General features: G+C 41.9%; 1 protein-coding gene across 2 annotated transcripts in view; it reads right to left on the bottom strand.

Moving 5' to 3' along the window:
* LOC144761595 (uncharacterized) overlaps window positions 1–20433 on the bottom strand; it is a 489105-nt gene that overhangs the window by 222300 nt on the left and 246372 nt on the right. For both annotated transcript variants that reach the window (XM_078646893.1, XM_078646894.1), the window contains exon 4: window positions 15333–15428. In XM_078646893.1, the coding sequence (XP_078503019.1) occupies window positions 15333–15428 (96 nt within the window). The remainder of the gene's footprint in view (window positions 1–15332; window positions 15429–20433) is intronic.

The raw sequence follows: 20433 nt of genomic DNA, 5'->3' as shown, positions 1-20433 counted from the left end.
CAACGATGTAGCCTCAGACTATGCTAATGAAACAAAGAAAATTCCAAAAGCAACTGAAAATTCAGGAGCAATTCCAACAATTGACAGAACTGGATCAGGCTACTTCATCAATTTCGATGACTTTTCTGAGGAACCAAGCGAACCTGAGGAACAGCCAACAGAAACAAAGACTTTTAAAGACAAAGCAAAAGAACTCTTTCATCAACTCAAAGAAACCTATCTGATTTCTCCATGGATTGAATTTTGGTTTGTGCTAGGTGTAATTTTCCTCCTGCTTTGGCTCATCATGGTACTGTGCTTGGGACATTTCATTGAGGGAAAATATAGTACAATGGACACAGCAAGTGACAACATCAACTTGGTCCTAAAGCCACACAAGTCATCCCACATTGGGAAAAGAGAACTACCATCAGTAAATTTCACAGCCAATCCAATACCCGGTGGGGTAGCTTGGGACAAAACAGATTATGAAATTTATGGCCCGGTCGAGCTCTTGAAGTATCCACATCAATTCAAGGTTTCATTAAGTGACTTTGTAAAACCGAGCACATTCTCTGATGATTGGGACTTTGAAAGTATTAATGATATGATGTCAGATTTAGTTATGTCAGCAAAATTTACAGAACATGATTGTTTACAGGGTTCATCAAATTATGAACAGATGTACTGCTACAATCACTATGCTAACCATTATTTGCATAAATCTGCTCAACCTAGAAATGTTTTTAATTATGATCAATGGGAACATTGTGCAACTCCACCAAAAGGCAGTTCAAAAAATGTTTTTGATAAATTCCCATACTACTCAGGGTTTAACACAAGTGATGCAGAAACATTTTATTTCAAACTGTTAAATAAGACAAGAATGAAAACAATGCTGACAAACACTAAATTAATATATTCAGAAACATTTTTTGAAAAAATGACTACATTTGGTTTTAATTTTTGGAAAAACAATATTGAAACAAAAACCATCAGGGGTACCAAAGATTGGCAGGTCCAAGGTATAGAATCATTATTTAGAGCCTGCATGATCCCAGAACAAATTATATTCTTGAATGATACCATTCAACAGACAACCTGTCTTGGCCTAGCCAAAATTAAAGAACTAAATAAGCCGTCTATTCCAAAACCAACACCTGACAGTAATAGCACTATAGATGTTGAGATAGACGTATCCCATATTTTTAACCAAAACAGAACCCATCCTGATTGGAAGAAATGGTTGATCTGGCCCAGAGACACAAATAACTGTCAAGATAGATTCCTGAACAAAATACAGGGGTTCAAATTGACCAGGCCAGACCCTAGATACTCCCAGAGACAACATCCAGGGAGAGTTACAACATACAGTGTAGGAAAACTCTGCCTCGAATGGCTACAGACATCCACACTGGCAGAAATTAAGCAACACTTGACTTTACTTAAAGACGGTGCTGACTTGCGTGATTTCATTATGGGACCACGCAAACAGCGTCAAAAACGTTTCATAGCGGCCAGTATATATGTGGCATACAACGAAGCTTGGAAAGAAACACAAATTGAAACAGCAGAAAAAATACGACAAATTGACTGTATTATTTTGGAAAAATCACTTTCTGTTGTGGACAATGGGTTAATGACTCTGTCTTCCAGAATATATTCACTGGACAGTATTGTATCATCTGCAATTGATATAATAGAACAGGACTTACTAATGTTACAACACGGTCAGTCTCAACTACGTTCTATTGTACAGCTTGGCTGGACGTTACAAAATCTGCGTTCAGGCTACGTGCCTTGGCGTTTGATCAACACAACGTCATTATTCTCTATCTTTAACCTTACTGATACACAAATCAGCTTGGCACAAAAAGGAGCAGAATATACAATTCTGAGCATTGAAAAATTTGAGAGATTACCATTGACAATGTCAGAACGACCTGTCATTGAATGGATAATACACGGAATCATAACTATTCCGATAACTACTTTCCAATTTAAATACTGCCAAGAGTATATACAAGCAGGCCAGTATGAAAGGTTGGGTAAAGAATACATTAAGTCATCATGGAAATTACCTTACACACGCACATGTTATAGTGAAAAAGGACAGAGTGTATTTCTTAGTGGTGATAATTGTAAAAGGTCACTAAGTGGTATACTTCTGTGTCAGGGTATAAACCTAAATGGGGCCTGTGAGGGGACTTCAAATAACCTTTCATGTCACCAGCATGGCACACCTGCAACTCGAATAGAGCCATTTTTTAGACGGCTTTCTAACGGGAGCTACATTCTAATAGTGGACCACAGATGTTGTGGCTTGGTGCCAGGAAAAGCTTATCTAGTAAGCGTCTCTTCCATGGTCACTTGTTGTCACTTGTTGTATGCAAGTATTGTATCCGAACAACACTCCAGACAGGGAGGGAAAAATTTGGCCCATTTTGAATATCTCTTCTATTCGAATTGATACTTTAAGCAGAATGAAGTCTGTTCTTCTACAGACGACTGTGGCCTTGACGTCATCAAAAGAAACGTATGATCTGCAAGTTGCAAGGACAACGGCAGAGATACATTGCCTTTTATCAGCAAATTGCCCTCTACATTTCGCAGAAATGTTAAGCCAAATCCTAAATATGTCCAATACTGGAGGTGTCCAACATGTATTTAAGACAATTTTTTCGGGACTGTTAACACCCTTCACAACAGTTCTGTGCATTTTTCCTAATTTTGTCCATTCTGTCTTTGGTGGCCTACCACTCCTGTTGGGACTCGTAGCAGGCATTTTATTTTTGATTCTCCTGCTTCGTTATGGCAAGCCAAAACGCAGACAAGACTACTGCAACAATGGAAGAAACGATCCTAGCTATACGCTATCGGGACCGCATAACTAAAGTCCTTGGATTAGCCCGGCTAAGAGATCTGAATATGACCTGGTTTCTTTCATTCAGACCCATCTGGCAGAATTGTATCTTACCTGTGCTTCGATGTATGCTGTGCAGAGAAGAATGCGTGTTGGACGTCTGTCTTACACTACAATCAGAAGTACCATTGGATACAGATACTTTGCTAAGTCCTGTAACGGCTCATGCATCGTGTTGTCCCCAGCGGTTACCTATCCTGATGACGGCATTTGTGGAAACTTCACCACTGCGATTAAAGGGTAGTGAAGTGCAAGATGAGAGCAGCATCAACCAGGTACGACCTCCTGTGAGCAATGCTGATCAATACATCGATGATAGCAATCATTCTCACGACTGCACAGTTGCGGCATTTTCCAACTTGGTCGAACTTTCACCTGAAGCGGTAAACTGCTTTTTTGAAAGTCTGTCTGAAATGATGTTCTCCCCTGAACAGAAAGAATAACTTTAAAGAAAACAAGCACACAGCGTTCCCTGAACTCTGAATTCGGCCTTCGGCTTTGATAAACAAAAGCTACTGAACATATTTGGAACTATATTTTTTTCTCTCTCCCCTGAAAGCGAAATTATGTTTTTTTTTTCACGATTCCAAAATATTTACCTTTTTATGGCACTTGTACTCTGCTTAAAGTAGAACTATTCTTAGAGAACAGAGCTTCTATTTTAGGAACTCTAAAGACAATATTACACGTCAGCCTCTAGCACATTTACAGCAACTGTATTTATATGTGATGGAATGGTCTCGCACCTTTTTTCTGCATTAAGAGCCATTTCATGTGTAAATTTTGCAAATCATTCATGCTGATATATATATGCAGCCTTTTTTAATGAATGATTACACTGCTTGAAACGCGTACAGTACCTATAATCATTTTTCATGTATTTCGCATACACCATTTCAAATGCAAAAATGTATTTTGGGGTGGGTTGAGATACACGTGCACCTTTTATGTTTACTATTGCTTAGTTTTAGTAATGATGGACATTAATTCGTGGAGTGGGTGTAGTGTGTTATCTAGGAAACCTGAATCGATATTCCTATTTCATGCCCTTGTCCGGCCATAATCAATAATATCCATACAACGGCATAATAATCATATCCATAATTCAGTCGTAGCACATGCTGTCACATTAAGCAAGGCTACTTCTCCGGCCCCCTAGTAAGCACACCGAGTTCTCTAAACAAAACCAAGCCTCCCGCAACCTGGGAAATCCCCCTTGCTATTGTTTTGATTTCGTCCTAGAACTCCTGTAAAGCACTGTAAGAACGGCCAGTTCTTAGTGACATCTTTATTGACGTCTTATGTCCAACCTTATGTCAAAACCCGGCACCTTTCAGGTATAAATATACCAACGCTGCCTTAAGCAGACACACGGTGGTGATTCTGGAGCAGAGCAGCTATCTACTTCCGAGAGCCCAGCTGATGCGAGAGCCCACGGACGCTTCCCCTCCCTTTTGACGCGCTGAGAAAGACGCTGTCTTTTCTCTTGCCGAGAAATCCAGCTCTGGCGTTTCCAGCCTACCCTTGCGGGTTGCTGGGATATCGAGTCCTGAGAGAGAAAGATACCAGACCTCCTGCTTTCTATTACCCAGGTACGGAACTGACTAAACCCTTACAGAGGATTCTTGAGTCAGATTCATGGCAAAACAAACTTAACTTAAACTGCTACTTACTTACTCACTCCCACGTATTAGGCTTTGGTCAGGTACACCGGGGTAGGCGTAGATTAGAAGCACCAGTTGAGTACGATTAGCCAATGTATATATGTATGTATATATTTTATCTATTTTAAAGTATCATATGGCTAAGAAACCATATCAATGCTTTTACAGTATTATTTTATAATCCTGCTTTTACTGTACGCACTTTACTTTACTATAAGTATTGCAATTGTAGCAATTCATTTCTCTTGCATGAGGAAGGAGACTGCTCAATAAATAATACCTTTATTGAAAACGCCCGTCTCTCTTTTCTCTGCAATCTGGTGAAACTAAGTACGCACCTTTGACTGAGTGAAATAGCTGTCTTTTGTTTTCACACGACTCTAGAGATATACTCTTAATCAGGGAGAGCAAAGTTATCATGTTTTATGGTTGTCAGAAACTAAATCCCTTCTTGTCTATCCAGGGAGGTTAAACTCCTCTTCGCTTATTCGAGAAAGTTTCTAGTGACCTCTGAGCTAGCTGGCAAAAACTTAAGTCTAATATAGTCAGTAGAGACCTAGTTAACCTCAGTCCTACGTCTACACTGCTGAATATATTATTCCAATGCGCAGAGCCTATTGGGACTATAGGAACTACACTACAAACCTATGTACAAGATGTTACCGTAGTCAAGCCGGGATGTAATGAGGGCATTGACTACGGTTTTTTGGGTGGAAATGGGCAACATCCAGAGGATTTTCCTCAACGACTTCATGATGGTAAAACAAAGGCCGACGACCTTGTTGGCCTGTTGTTTCATGGAGAGGGAGCTATCCACGATGACCCCCAGGTAGCGTACCTGGGTGGCTGGGGTTGGAAGATTTCCCATCTGGGAAGGCCAGTGGGAGGAGTTCCACAGTTCATGTTGTTTTCCCAGGAGGAGAATCTCCGTTTTTTCTCCATTTAGCTTCAACTGGTTTCTAGTCATCCAGCTGAAGATGTTTTGGAGACACTGTTTAAGGAGAGAAGGGGATGATGGACTGGATTCAGACAGGGAGAAGATGCTCTGTGAGTCATCGGCGTAGGTCATGAGGGTAAGTCCTGATTTTTCCGCGAGGTCGGCCAGAGGTCTGAGATAAAGATTAAAAAACAGAGAGCTCAGAATGGATCCCTGGGGCACTCCATGAGGGGCACTAAACATTTCGGAGCATGCTGAGGAGGATGTAATTTGGAAGGTTCGTTGTGTCAGAAAAGACCTGATCCAATAAAAAGCCATGCCACAGATTCCATTTTTTCTTAATGTGAGTAAGAGTTTTTCATGTGATATGGTGTCAAAGGCCGCGCTCAGGTCTAAAAGAATAAGAGCAACCGTTTGACCATCATCGAGGAGTTTCCGGATGTTTTCGGTGACTCCCAGCAGCGTAGTCTCTGTAGAGTAACCAGCACGGAATCCTGATTGAGACGGATGGAGGAGGGAATTTTCTTCGGAAAAGTGAGTTAAGACCGAATGGATGTGTCTTTCCAGTAATTTCGAAAAGACAGGGAGCAGGGATATAGGTCTGTAGTTTGCCAATACTTCAGGGTTTGCTATGGGTTTCTTCAGCAGAGGGCTAATCATGGCGTGTTTCCAGAGTGCAGGAACTGTGGACAATTCCAAGGAGGAATTCACCGTGTCAATGATGACTTCAAGGGAGGGGGCATCCAGTTGTTTTAAAACTTTGATGGGGATGGGGTCACGGGGGGAGCCAGATTTAATGGTCTTAAAGATGGCCTTCAATGTTTCTATTGTAATAGGAGGCCAGTGTTCCAGGTTATGTTTAACTGTGGGGACATAGCCTGTGTCTGTGTCAGCCTGCGAGGTGGAGTCCTTGTTGTTGCTGTTGATATCACTGATTAGTTTGTCGATTTTGTCCGAAAAGAATACGGCAAGGTCCTGACATTGTCGTTCGTTAAGCGGAGAAGCAGTAGCTGTAGTTTGTGCCCCTGCAAGTTCCTTGACCGTATTAAACAGAGTTTTAGGTCTGTTTGTTGCTACCATAATGGTGTTAGAGACGTACAAGGCTCGCGCTTTCATGCAGGCTGTGTGATATTTATTTCTGGCGTAATGGTATCTTTCTTTTTTATCGGATGCTTAGTCTTTACGCCACTGACGCTCCAGTGCTTACATTTGCATTTCTCGGATTTTAATGAGTCGTTATACCATGGGGCTGGGGGTCGGTGGTTATTAGCTTTTGTATGAGGGGTGGATAGGCAGGAATCAGCGGCGTCACTAAGCCACAGGTGAGTAGTTTGTGCAATGATTTCCATATTTGGTCCTTTAGTGGGGAGGTTTTTACAAAGTACCTTGTTGAATTGTACCATGTCGAGTGATTTCCAGTTTTTCCAGGACGCAGCAGGAAAAACAGGCTGCACAGAAGTGTGGGTTGATAATAGAAGGCTGAGTTTTATTAGGTAGTGGTGTGACCAACATATGGGAGTGGTATCATGCCATTGTAATTCGGTGAGATTAGTGATAATAGGAACAAGCAGGTGACCTGCCTTGTGTGTGGGGCCAGAATTTAGTAATCTCAAGTTTAGAGCTGTCAGGTCTTCCAGCACGTTGGAACAGGTGGGGTTAGATGTATCCTCCAAGTGCAAGTTGAGGTCTCCAATTAGTGAGAAGTTTTTTGAGGCTACATAAAAAGGTGTGATATAGTTAGCTAAATTTGAAGCCCATTGTGTGGAGTTCCCGGGGGGCCGATATATCAACATGCCAGATAGCGTAAAGTTGGGGTTCATGGATATTTTAAAAAAAGGCAGCTTCACGGTCTGGAATGTCCACTAGGTCGAGGCTACATTTCAGCTCTCTATTAAAAATGATGGCAATACCTGCACCAGTTTTGTCCACTCTATCTCTCCTAACGATAGCATAATTGGAGGGGAGGGCAGTGGCTATGTCAGGGCCTGCACTGTCGTGGAGTCAGGTTTCGGTCAAGAACAGTACGCTAGGTTTATCTTCTAGTAGTAAGGTGAAGATATAAAGTTTGTGTTTCGGTAAAGAGTGGCAGTTGGTACTGTAAAGCAGGAAGTCTTGCATCCTAGCCTTAGGGAGCCATTTCCGCTTCCTATATCTGTTCCTAAGATCCGGGTACGGTGGAATATTTAAAAATGAGAGATTACAGTTGGGACAAAAAGTATTTCCTAACTGGTGTGACTCAAGTGTGGTGCACAAAGCGTTTGTGGGTGGGCGTAACAATTTTAACTGACTGGAGGACCTTACCAGCCTGTTTTGAGTCACCGGGGCATAGCCCCCAGCCTCGTGCCCCGTCCAGGCACAGACGGGCACAGACAGGCTGGTCTTAGGCGTGTCTTCGGCGCGTGGACGGCGCGGACGCTGCGCGCATCCGCTGCGCGCATCCGCTGCGCGTATTCGAAGGCATCTGGTTTATGTAGAGGACGGGCTATCATTCAGCTCCGCCTCCACACAACTCGCCCAATCAGTGTCAGCACCAGGAGGGAAACCCGGAAGAAGGTACCGCCCTGCACCCTCCACAACAAACAAGCCTAGCGCTTGCGGTGGACCGGGGTTGCAGGGGCGACCAAGTGCAGCGATTTTAAGCGAGCAGAACAGTGAGTAATACAGTATATTTTAAAAGGAGCAATTGCTTCTGTGAAACTTTAAAATCAATCACACACGAAGCGTTTAGGAGATTTTTGACTCATATCGATTTGCAACTTGCAATTTAAAAATTAAAAATTGTCAATGCATACACATAGCTATTTGTCAAAAGAGAAAATAGGTAAATCATATTTTGTGATTCCTAATTTGCAATTCAGTATTTCTCATTATTTAGGAATTGCAAAGTATAATTTTTGTACATAGGCCCAACATTGTTTAAAGAGCATACTTTTTCTTTCCATTCTTTGAAGTTATCGTGACTACAAAACATTCAGCTTCGGAATTTTTGATGAGTTTCCTTTGCTTTAAGGAGTATAACTTTTTACTGAATACCATTTTGCAATGTCTGGAAATCCTATGTTCTTTTTGGTGGGTAGGCTTGGGAGCAGTTGTAAACCATCTGCATGTTGCCAAGCAGACAATTTTAATAAGTGTTGTTTTAAGAAAAGACCACTAAATACTACCTTTTAACATCTAAACACAAATACATTTCCAGACTTAGAGACAGGAGGTTTGCAAGCACCACACCGAGCTTGTACCATTATTTAATTGTTTGTGGTTTTATCTTTGCTATGCAGCGCTGCTTTTTATGCACATGAACAACAAAGTTTGATGGTTTCATTGTTTTTAGTTAGTTATACACTGCTTTAATTGGGTTTATTTGAGTCTTCCTATGTTCCACTGAAACACTAGGGGTCTGATTTAGACTTCAGCAGATGGGAATTTACTCAGGATCACAGTGTAAAGTAATCCATCACCCTGAGGGAGTACTTGCCTGCCAAATTTAGAGAAATTTGCTGGCCCAGAGGGCATCTCTTGCATTTACAAGAACTACTGTCATGGCAGTTCCAGTAAATACTTTGAAAGTTTGACAAACTGCTCCGTCAACATGACGGAGCCATCTGTCCATCAATCTTTCATTTTTTTTGTTTTCAAAAACGAAATCCACAAGTGGGATTTTATTTTTGAAAATAAAAAAATCAATGTCCCACTCGTAATGATAGTTTTCTCATACTCACCACGAGACTTTTCTGCAATGGCATGAGGGACATTTTACTGCACCTTATTGCCAGGTTTTACCTGGCTGTGATGGACTGTGAAAAACTGCCATTTGCCTGTCTGTTCTAAACAGGGCGATTGGTGGAATGGCAAAACCTCCAACGAACATTACTCTTTCAAGCCATCGGAGGTACATGTTGGCAGCGGACACATAGCAGTTTTCATTGCAGACATACTAAATGTACGCCCAACTCTAAATGAGGTGGGCTGAACTACAGTTTGGCGGAGATGGTACTCTGTTGCTGTTGTGATGGAGTACCCTCTCCACCTAACTCTTACTCGGGCTCTAAGTCTGCATACCTTTTATGCTATGCTGGTGGTTTATCAGTGATTTTCAAACGGGTCAGAGCTGCTCCATATGCCATGGGTTTGCTCATGATACTCGGCCATTCCTCAATGTAGGAGGACTTATACAGGTTAATAATTATTGCAGATTATATTCCAGACCAGGGCTTAGCCCAATGACGTTACAGGTACCCTACAATGTTGCCCAAGTATGCAAGCCATACATTGACATATCTCTATCCACACTTACCTCAGATCGCAACGCACAGTGTGCAACGTGCACATTACCATACCATTTTCCTAGTTGCCTTGGTTGGCACAATCCACATTGTCTGGGTATGTACATTCTCATTGCCATGCCAGTATTATTGTTACCACCATGTTTGTAAATCATATATTGTCAATGTCAGTTCACAGTGTCTCCAGTAAGTGCCATCAAACGTTCCACATTATCCCAGCATGCAAAGCATATGTTTAATGTAATTTCCACATTGCCCTCAAGTTTGTACAACACACATTGCCAACGTCAGCTTGCACAATGAGGCAGGATGTAAAAAGAGCCATGGCCATGAATGGCCATATTTTCTCAGTATGTAAAGCACCAAAGAAATGGTGGTTCTCTAAATGCGACCATCTTTATTAATGAAAATGCATTGCAATGCCCACTCTTTAGATAAACACAGTACGTAAAGTAAGACTGTCATAACTGTTCTGTATTGAAAGAACATTCACAAAGATCTTTCCTTAAAGTCCATGAGTGCAAAACTCTATTGCAACAGCCCCACTCCACCCATCATATCATCCAAAATGGTATGTAAAGGATAATTACCATGTCCCTGTTCCCCCTCAAACATCTTCACAGTCACTACTCACCAGCCAAACCGGAGGTGTGGGCAGCTGAGAATGTTCAAACAGACTGGAATGTTCAAACAGGTTGGACATATGTACCCCCCAGAAAAATGTAGCCCCAACCTCCAGAAAATGCTTAGGACAGGTTCACATATCACATAAAATATGTGGGACAAAACTGTATTTTCATAGCACGTTGTTCCTAAAATATATTCTTAAAAGCGGAATATTGTAGAGGAATAAGTGGAGAGATGAGTGTACTGTGACTATCCTGCTACCCATTAATCAGAGTGACTGGGTGGACCTTTTTATTAATTGGCTGAAAGATGACCTCGCTAAACAAATTGTTATAAACAAGTGGAGGATGTTCAGCTAAAGGATGGTTAGTTCAATGAATATCAGTGTGCCTTTAGGAGCATGAAATACATACTGGAAGACAGACCAAGAAATCTCAAGAGAGACATAGGAAAAGGCAGAATTGCAAATCAACATCACCATCGGTTATCCTGCAGACCTTTTATTGAAATTAGAAATAAAATACTTTACTTTCTTTCCAGCTATCAAAGGTTCCACTGAATTCTGGTGTGTACTTTCACAATGTCAACCAAAATGCTTTCCAGTGCTACCATCAACTAAAAAAATACTAATTGGTTTCTGCTAGAAATGGGTTCTCTAGTTGGCAGAGGTTTGCACCCTGTGCAAGTAGGGACCACCACTTTAGTCAGGGTAATTCAGACACACTCCCTAAATTAACCTGTGCTCACCCTATCGTAGCTTGGCACTGAGCAGTCAGGCTTAATTTAAGAGGCAATGTGTAAAGTATTTGTGTAACACTTAGATTACAGTAACTCAATGAAGTATCTATCTGATTAAAACAAGACCAAAACTACAAAAATCCAATATGTAGAAGTTGAGATACGAATTTTTAAAGATTACATGTGAAAACAGTGCTTAGAAGTCACTGGTGGTCAAAAGTTCTAGCCAACTGCAATCAACTGCAGGCCGGCTACAGGACCCAGACAGGTCCTCCTGAAGAAATACCTTGGGTGGAGCTTTTGTCAACATCGAGAGTCTACTGCGTTGTCATTGAGCCAGAGAGAGTCAAGCGTCGTCGTTGGCTCCGTTGAAGTCAATGCAAAGCTTCATCATCAAGCACCCTCAGTGTCGAAGGACTGGAGGGTGCATGTCATGCAAGGGTAGAACTCACAGATCGCAGAGTCCAGCAGCACCAGTAGGATTGCAGGAATTCTTTTATGCCCCTGAGACTTCAGAAAACAGGAGGCAAGCCAGCAAGTCCCTTGGAGCTTTAATCTTCCACCACTACCGTTAAACAGGGCTTCTGCAATGTCACTCAGGGGCATCTTTTGCCATCGCTTTTATTTAACTGTTATATGTCTCCATTGACCCATCTTATTAAGATCAATGGATTTTGTGTATTTCTGGTCTACGATGACATGGAGATTATTGTCCACATATCTGGCTATGAACAAAATATTGCTGCTCAATTTCATTTCATGAGTGCTTTCCTAAAGTGTGCTACTGGAAGAGTGCAAATCAGCTTAAATTGAATAGGGAGAAGAACGAAATGCGTTGTCCCTCTATTCAATCACCCTTCTGAGATTTGCCTTTCGAGCCTGACATTTTGGTTCCTAAGCCTCCCCTGGTGTAAGATATCTGTGCATTTGACTTGACATTTCACTGACTTTGTCAGATCAAATTTCAAAATGTAGGTTTTTTCAGCTTTATTTTCTGAAGCCATTCTACACCTGTTCGCTCTGTCTCAGACATTATAGATGCTGAATGATTTTACATCTTCTTGGTTAGACTTCTTCAGTCAATATCGTTTTTGAACTCACTGCTTATCTGATACCTAGATTGCAATTGATCCAGAACAATGCTGCCGGGATCACATTGGGAGTTAAAGCCAGATATCCTGTTTCTGCCTGCCAATTGCCAAGACATTGGTTACTAATGAGGCAACATATTCTATTCAAATACATGTGCTTGCTTCATAAAGATGTTTACACCCCTTCAGCATTTCCTTTATTTTCTTGAATGCAGTGGTATTACCTAAACTGTCTACTCAGATCTGTTAGCTAAAAGTTGTTAATGGTACCCAAATTCTGTCATAACATTGTTTGTGGAAGAGCATTTTTCTGTGGTGGCTTCCACATACTGGAACTTTTTACAACTGCATTTGAAATTCAAACCAATTTGGAAATTTCGGAAACTGCTGAAAACTTGGCTTTTTCACAAGCTACCAACAAGAGTTTCTTAATTTTAGTTTGCTAGACTGTGGCTAGCCATTTAAAATACTTTAACCTGCCTTTCCATACTTGCAAGCAAATCTACACCCCAGATCCCACATAGAATACCTGATCCAGTGGAGCCCTCGTTGAAGACAATCATTGATAGGTTTCAGTTTTCGATGCCCCACCCACTGTATATATTATGTATATGAGTTAGCATGATGTGTCTAACCAATATGCAGTCACAGTTTAAAATTCAGGTGCTGAAACCCACCGAGCTATTTTTTGTAATGTGCAAGCTTCAGTTGGATAGAATTGTTTCTGTAATGTGTAAGCTTTGTCTTATTATTGCCTTCTAAGTTAGAAAACCTGATGTGGTACATTACTTTTTCCTTTGTTAGGTTCCCATTATAGATATTTCTGTATACTTTCCTATAAGAGAGAGACGCCTGTCTATGGCAGACAGACTTCTGATGCTGACATTTGCTCTGCAGTTCCAATGTCTCATGGTACAGTTTTTCCCCCCTCCCTTATGAGCAGAAAATCCTTATTTCAGCATTTCTTGCCTTGAGTTAGTTTTGCAGAAAATGTTTCCATGCCCTGGCAGAGCAAAGCTTCGGCTCCGTGTCCTTGAGGGGAGATAACAGGGTTGCCTTCGCAGGCGCAGATGCCTCATGTATGAGTTCATTGTTCACCATTTCGCTAGTTCTGTAATTTTCCAGGCTGGGCGTGTCTTTACCCTGCCATGTTATGTTATAATGTATTATCATGATAGGATGAGTCAGTCCTCTCGATGCAATCTCTGGAGTGCAGACCTGACAGGGCCCATCTATAGATGAACATTTGTATCCTTATAAATATATCTCTAATCCTTCACCACTTCCTGGCTGGCTTATTATATGAGAATGAGAGATGAGTGAGGTAAGTCGCTCAGGTGGATTTGAGCCACGCTTTTCATCATGACTGTAAAAGAATGAGCTCAATGAAGATATCCAACAGTAACTTCTTCAACGTCACGAAATCCAAATACTACACCCTCCTGAGTCTCTCTGAATTTTGCCCTTGGTCCCAGTATGAAGACCCTAAAAGTGACTCATCAGATCGCTTTTGTTTCCCAAGACTTCTGTATTTGTTACTTTCTACTCCAGTCAATTTTCATCAAAACGGTCAATGCTGTTTTTAATGTCCCCTTCTTTAATTCCCATCCTAATGTTTCAACTAGTTAACTGATAACTGTTTCTTTTTTGAGAAAATATATTGAGCTTTACTTTTTCAATTATTTTAACTGTATTGATGTTTGGATTTTTGAATCCACACAACCTCAGTTCCCCCTAAGGTTTGGCCTAACGACCAGAGCTTCCGACTTTGGAATTAAGGAACCAGATTTGAGTCTCGATGTCATCTCAAGATCCTGTAATTCTAGGTAGATCACTTAATCTCCCTGTGCCTATAAAAAATCTGATCTTGTGTAATGTAATACGGTGCTCATGTGAAGCCCTATATAAAAACTGCAACAAAAAAAATCTGAATACATTTATTTTGAGGTTTGCCTCTGTTAATTAAACTTTCAGGGCTGGTTCTGGATGTTGTTGATATTCAGCTAGAGCACATATAAACATTCATATGTAGCCTTTCACCTCTGCCATACCACTGATTCCTTACAATGGATGTAAATGTCCACATGCTGGAGATAGCCCACCCGCTGCTAGTAATTTCAAAGTATGCAAAATTGGATAAAACGGCTAATTAGTTTGTGAAGATGGTCCCTGGCATGGCATCATCTTAATAAATCATATGAATCTAAAAAGGAGGTGGATGATAGAAAGATATAAAGACTAAATAGTCTTTGAATAGGTTGAAATGTGCCAGACACACACCTACACAGTTTAGGCATCTTATAGTTCTATTTTATTTGTCATAATAATTTTCATCTTGCAATATTGTTTGTATGTGGATCGGGGTTTAAATTCTGGAACATTTCAGGTTTCCACAATGTCTTTATATTCTTTTTTTATGCAAAACATGTGCACTGCATTATATGATGTTGTCCCTCGATGAACAATATTCTGAAATAAACAGTTTTGGTAAATTGAGCTATTATAGGAAATCAACACATTTGTTTACTTGGATGGAGAAATCTCCTTAGATAATGTTGTTTACGTGGTGGTTTAAAAAAAAGTGGAATAAGGTAGTTCACCACTTCATATTTAATTGTATGGCCCTCAGATAGAGAATCACATTTCCCATATAACTCCCATCCACCCTTCCCTTTTTATCCTCTCAGCTGATACTGAAATGTATATTTAAGTGTAGGAAGAGCCTGCAGAGGGGCGGAGAACTCTGCACACATTAGTGTATTTAATGAGAAGGCGGAAAATTCTGTACATAGTTTATGAATCGCAATTTGTAGTACGTTTTGTAATACTACAAAATGAACAACAAAGTACAGTTTGTGTATCAGGCCCTGAGTCTCCATATCCCTCACTGAAGAAGAAGGTGCCATTTCCACCCATGCACTCCTTAGGGGCGACCTAAATCTCCAGGATTCAAGAACTAACCAGTATATGCAAAATAAAACAAGTAAGGATCTGCACTCTGGCATATTCTGAACTAAATAAATAATTTTCCTGCTAAAGGTCTGCATGTACATACAATTTTGAATCTCTGTAGTTATGACTTCTACTTACCGTTGCTTGCTGGTGGTTCCTCTTGCTGGGCTTCCTGTCTGGATAACTTCTGCTTCATGTGCCCATCAGGTGATGGCAATGGGGCCGTGATTTTGACTACATTAAAGCAACAGAATTTGAAGTAAATTAATTACTTTTCAATTATGTGAAAATCTGCTTGACCAGGGTGATGTTCACACACAGGAAAGATAAATACCAACTAATGTATTTTGATATCAAACATATTTAAAACATATCTGCTGTTCATTGAAAAGTACGCCTTTATTGATTCCTTGAACCTTCAAAATGTTTTAATCCCATCAGATTCCAAGTATCTTTAGTCAAACAATATACATACCAGATATACACATGAAACTGATATAACTCAACATACTAGGACGCAGATTGACAAAATATGTGGATTCCTATGGAAGCATAAGCATACAGTTTTGGTCTGAATAGTGTTTTTCAATTTTTGGGATTAACAACCCCACAAGGTGTACTGTGGGCACAGGGGCGGCTCTAGGCTCATGGCGGCCCTGGGCAGGGAGTGTAGTTAGGGGGAAGAGGGGGTCCCTGCGGAATGGAGCGCGGAGGCCAGTGAAGGGGGGGGGGGGGTCAGGGAGTTTGGAAGTGGAACAGAGCCTGAGACCACCAAATCCCTGCCAGGGGCCGCCACGCAAATATGTATCCATCCTCAGAGGATTATTATATTAAGGATATATATTGGCGTGGTGGCCCCTGGGGTTTGGTGGCCCTGTGCAGGTGCACAGCTGGCACATGCCTAAGGCCACCCCTGGTGGGCAAAACTGTGACCTTTTTAGATGCCCTGGAGTGACCCTGTCATCATTAACGCTAGGTCCCAGTCACCCTAATTACAAAAGGTCTCTTGATTCCGCTGAGACCTGTAACAGCAGTTATCGGGCCCCTCAGAATAAACTGTATTTAACTGTCACCTGACGTTTTCCGCTCCTGAAAGCAGACAAAAACTCCAGACAAAAGACAAAGTCAAAATAAAGACCTACTGAGGGAAATCAGCACCGGAATTACTGGTGTCCCCCTGTAAACCCTCATTTCTTACTGGACCCACAAGGTCCAATCTACACTAAAACGACTATGCTCCTCCCCCCTCCCCTCCCCCCCGAAGTATCAGTATCCCTGGCAATGGTAAAACAGGGTGGGTGAAAAAGAGCCCCGTTTAAAGGACGACTTGTAATGAGGGTCAGAGAGGCTATCTGTTGTGCATAGTTACGGTAAATATGTAAATGCAAACCTTTCCATTTTTTCCTTCCTCACATGGAAAATATATTCCATGTGAAGAGATCCATTTCCTTATATCTCCTAAAAATGGAGGTATTTGGTAACGTTCCCAAACTTGTCTAGTAGAAGTAAATGTAAGTTTAGAATTAAAATGAGTGTGAGGAAAGGCATTACTACTTTACATGAATGCCTACAAAGTCATGACTTTGTGGGTGTTCACCATATTTACAATGCCACCTTCTAAGACAGTCTCAGTGGAACAGTTATTTTCTCACTCCAATCTGACATACCAGTGCAAAGTCCACCGATCTTGGAGACTTCCCATAGTCGTAAATTATATCTGCAAATTGAAAATTCATCAGATCCTAATTTTGGAAGTGAAAAGCAAATCATTACTTTGACCACATGAACTCCATTGCTTAGTTGTTGCTAACATTTGGATATTAGAGAGCATTGCATCCAACCACCCATGTTTAAAACAGGGTTGAAACTATTTTAAACATGGGTGTTTGGAGACAGTGATCGCCACCACCCAGATTTAAGCAACTATAAGTACCGATCTGCTCTGGCTGAATGAGCTCTATGTAGGGTAGCACTCACTGAGCTGCTTAAAGGATATAAAAGATTTTACTTGCCACCTCAATACTAATACTTCCTTGAGATTTCTACCACCCCCCTCCTCTTTCTAGAAAATAATTGGTGTCCTATTAAATATAGTTTCTATCATTCTAAACTTACCTTTACATTTTGGGTGGCCTGCATTCCTCTTATTATGTAAATGTAAATGTACAGGAATTTATATAGCGCAAATCACCAAGCGGTTTCTAAGCGCTTGCTTAGGGAACCCGTCCTGGTATTCCCCTGTGAGATAACCCCGGCAGGGTATCCGCAAGGTGAAAGCCAGGCATCCCGCCGCGAGGGGCCGTTGTGGAGATTAAGCAAGCTATTGCCCAGAGTCGCAGAGTGTGAGCCCGTGAATCGAGTAGGCACCGGAGCGAGAATTGTCGAGTCCATGGACATTTTAGGACTCAAGACCCCACCGAGCCGGGAATTGAACCCTGGTCCCGGTTTGACTACCTCCTCTTCTGAAACAGAACATCGGCGCTGCCGGTAAACTTTGAGGTTACGTGACTGCCCACTAAGTAATTAATTCGGTGAATGGTGACTTGAAATATTTGCCTTTCTCTCGGAGTGCTTTATTAATGGGTCATTAGGTCTCACCTACGCAGCGCACTAGCGCTGCATAGGAGGAGACCTTTTGGAATCGATCACCACTTTTGCTTAAACCGTGCATGTTTTGCATTGCTTTGTATTGCAATGCGTGCACGTTTGGCCTTTCCCTTGCGGGAGCGAGCAGCGGCACCATCTGTTTGTAATTATCTCACCTGCTCGCTCCCTCAGGGTAAACTGCCGCCCCCTCCCCCCTTACCCGTTAAAGCCCTTGCGTGGGGCCGCCTTTAGCTCTGCACATCCATTAAGGAGGTTTATGTGTGCGCCTTGCTAGATCTCTGCTGCTCTCATCAGGCAGCCTGCTGCAACTGCTTAGTGTCTATTCCACGCTGTACTCTGGATGGCTAGGGAACAAAGGTGCATTTTCTTCATACCTGCTTTGTGTTTCGGCATCGGTTCTACAGCTCTGTGGGCAGCCCGTGTGTACTTAGACAGCAAAGGGTACCCCAGGTCTCAGCTCAGAAGAAGGGTACTGCCAGAAGAGGTATACACCCCATACGGAAAGTTTTTTAAACGTTTTTATAAAGAGAAATTATTGGCCTCGAGATGTTTTAGGTTCTCCCTGTTGCGACAATTAAGTGATCTGCGGTACACAGAAATGAAGTGATTTGCCTAGGATCACACAACGTGGTCGAATTGGGAGGCAGAGATAAGAACTCAAGCCCAATTTGTTTGCACAATTCTATGACCGTTTTGCAAAACTATTCTTTCGGAAGGAAATGTGGTTTGCTGATATCTCGTATGACTTATTTTAAGTGACTGCAGCTCCTTTGAAGAAGTCTCACTAAATCCAGGAAACTGGGTCGAACAAAAAATGTCTCTCGGGCAGGAATTCCTGAACAGTGCAGTCTCCCGCTGATAACTCCTGAACAATACGTGAGGTGCGGAAATGCATAATTCGCTTTTTTGAACAAATGCTGTGAATATCGCATTACATACTATTTGGGAATATCGATTTTTTTAGTCCAATTAAGACTTGCAACCATCCCATTACAATCAAAGGACCCATCTCCTGCTCCTAGCGTATGTAGTTCGGTGGATTTAACTCTCCCTCTGATGGTCAGAGGGAGTCTCTGACCCCTTATTCTGTCCGTCCGTATCTACACCTTGCTGTAGTATTACATTTTACCAGTGTTGGACAGACTGCATGAGAGGACTTGACGGGCTGCTCAGGATTTGCACCCTCTGCTTCACCACTCAGGTGAGACAAGGTGGCACCTTCCATGTGCCAGGAGCCTTCTACTAAAATTCACTTTCAGGATTCTGTATGGTAAACAGTTAACTTCACGTCACCATGGCTAGGGTACTGCACCCTTTAAAGGCACCCACACTCTCCCTTTCTCTCTCTTCTCACCAGATACTTTGCTTGTGGGGGACCCAAGGTCTATCATTGACACTCAAAAGACGGCGTCAGCGGATTTAGGAACCCCTTTAGGCTATGTTAATAGGTACTTGGTGTAGCACAGCGACTCCATCCCCGAAGGAAGGACCATACCCAAAGAAATGTATGCTTCACTTGTACCAGTTGCTCCACCGTCTCTGTCTCCAGGCATCTCGTGTATCCATCTGCAGCCCTCCTCTCTGTCAGTCCCCCCCTCCGCCCCTCTCCACCGCCCTGTATTCTTCTCTCCCTCTCTCAGACCTTCTCTTTAATCTCCCCTTTAATCTTTCAGTCATTCAGAACCTCTTTGTCTCTTCCTGCTCCTTCTTTTCTGTCTCTGGAAATCTCGTGTATCCCTCTGCCACCATTCTCTCTTTATTTCTCAGTTCATCCCGTCCCCTGCCGCCGCTTCCCTCTCTCCATCCCTCAGACCATCTCTTTAATCTCCCCCTTAACCTTTCAGTCACTCAATGTCTCTTTCTCTCTTCTTCTCATCCTTACTCTCCTAGGCAATGTATTCTCTCCCAGCACCGTGTATCCTTATTTCAACCCAATCTCTCTCGCACACCTGCCCCTCCCCAGACCATCCTTTTTATGCCTCTCATTCTTTTTTCTCTCTCTTAGATCCTCTCATGTGGTCTATCCCACCTGCCTCTCTTAAGCCACCCCTCCTAACCCTCCCTTTATCTGCCTCTCTTACACACCTCTCCTAACCCTCCCCGCCTGCCACTCCAACACCATCTATCCTTTTTTTTTTTTTAAATGTTTTTATTGAAGAGTTTTTCCCCCCTTTTTCCCTTAAGACATGGACAGGACACAGTAGCATTCCATATAAAACAGCACAGATTCATATATACAATAGGAACATATACAAGTAACCAGGGAAAAAATATGAGACCAATTCATGCCTAGTTTTTCCAAAATAAATCATATAAACAGTAGATACATAAAATTCTATACGCTACATTCTCAATTCCCCCCCCCCCCCTCAATAATCCAAAAATCAATGATCAGGACCTTGTTTCCATCGAATGAGGGGCTCCCATATTTGCAAACCAAGTTTCTTACCCTTTTTCCCCCTCCTGGCATACACAGCGGATTCTAACTTTTGTGTAGATAATACCTTGCCCAGCCATTGATGATATGTGGGAGGATTAGGATCCAACCATACCGAAGCCACTAACAATCTGAAAACAGCCATTACAACAAATACAAAATTTTCATTATTCACATGACCCTCGGGATTAACTC

The sequence above is a fragment of the Lissotriton helveticus genome, chromosome 6 (genome assembly GCF_964261635.1).
Source record: "Lissotriton helveticus chromosome 6, aLisHel1.1, whole genome shotgun sequence".
In the NCBI taxonomy this organism is placed as follows: domain Eukaryota; kingdom Metazoa; phylum Chordata; class Amphibia; order Caudata; family Salamandridae; genus Lissotriton; species Lissotriton helveticus.
The sequence above is the reverse complement of the archived record's forward strand: the minus strand, read 5'-3'. Positions and strand labels throughout refer to the sequence as shown.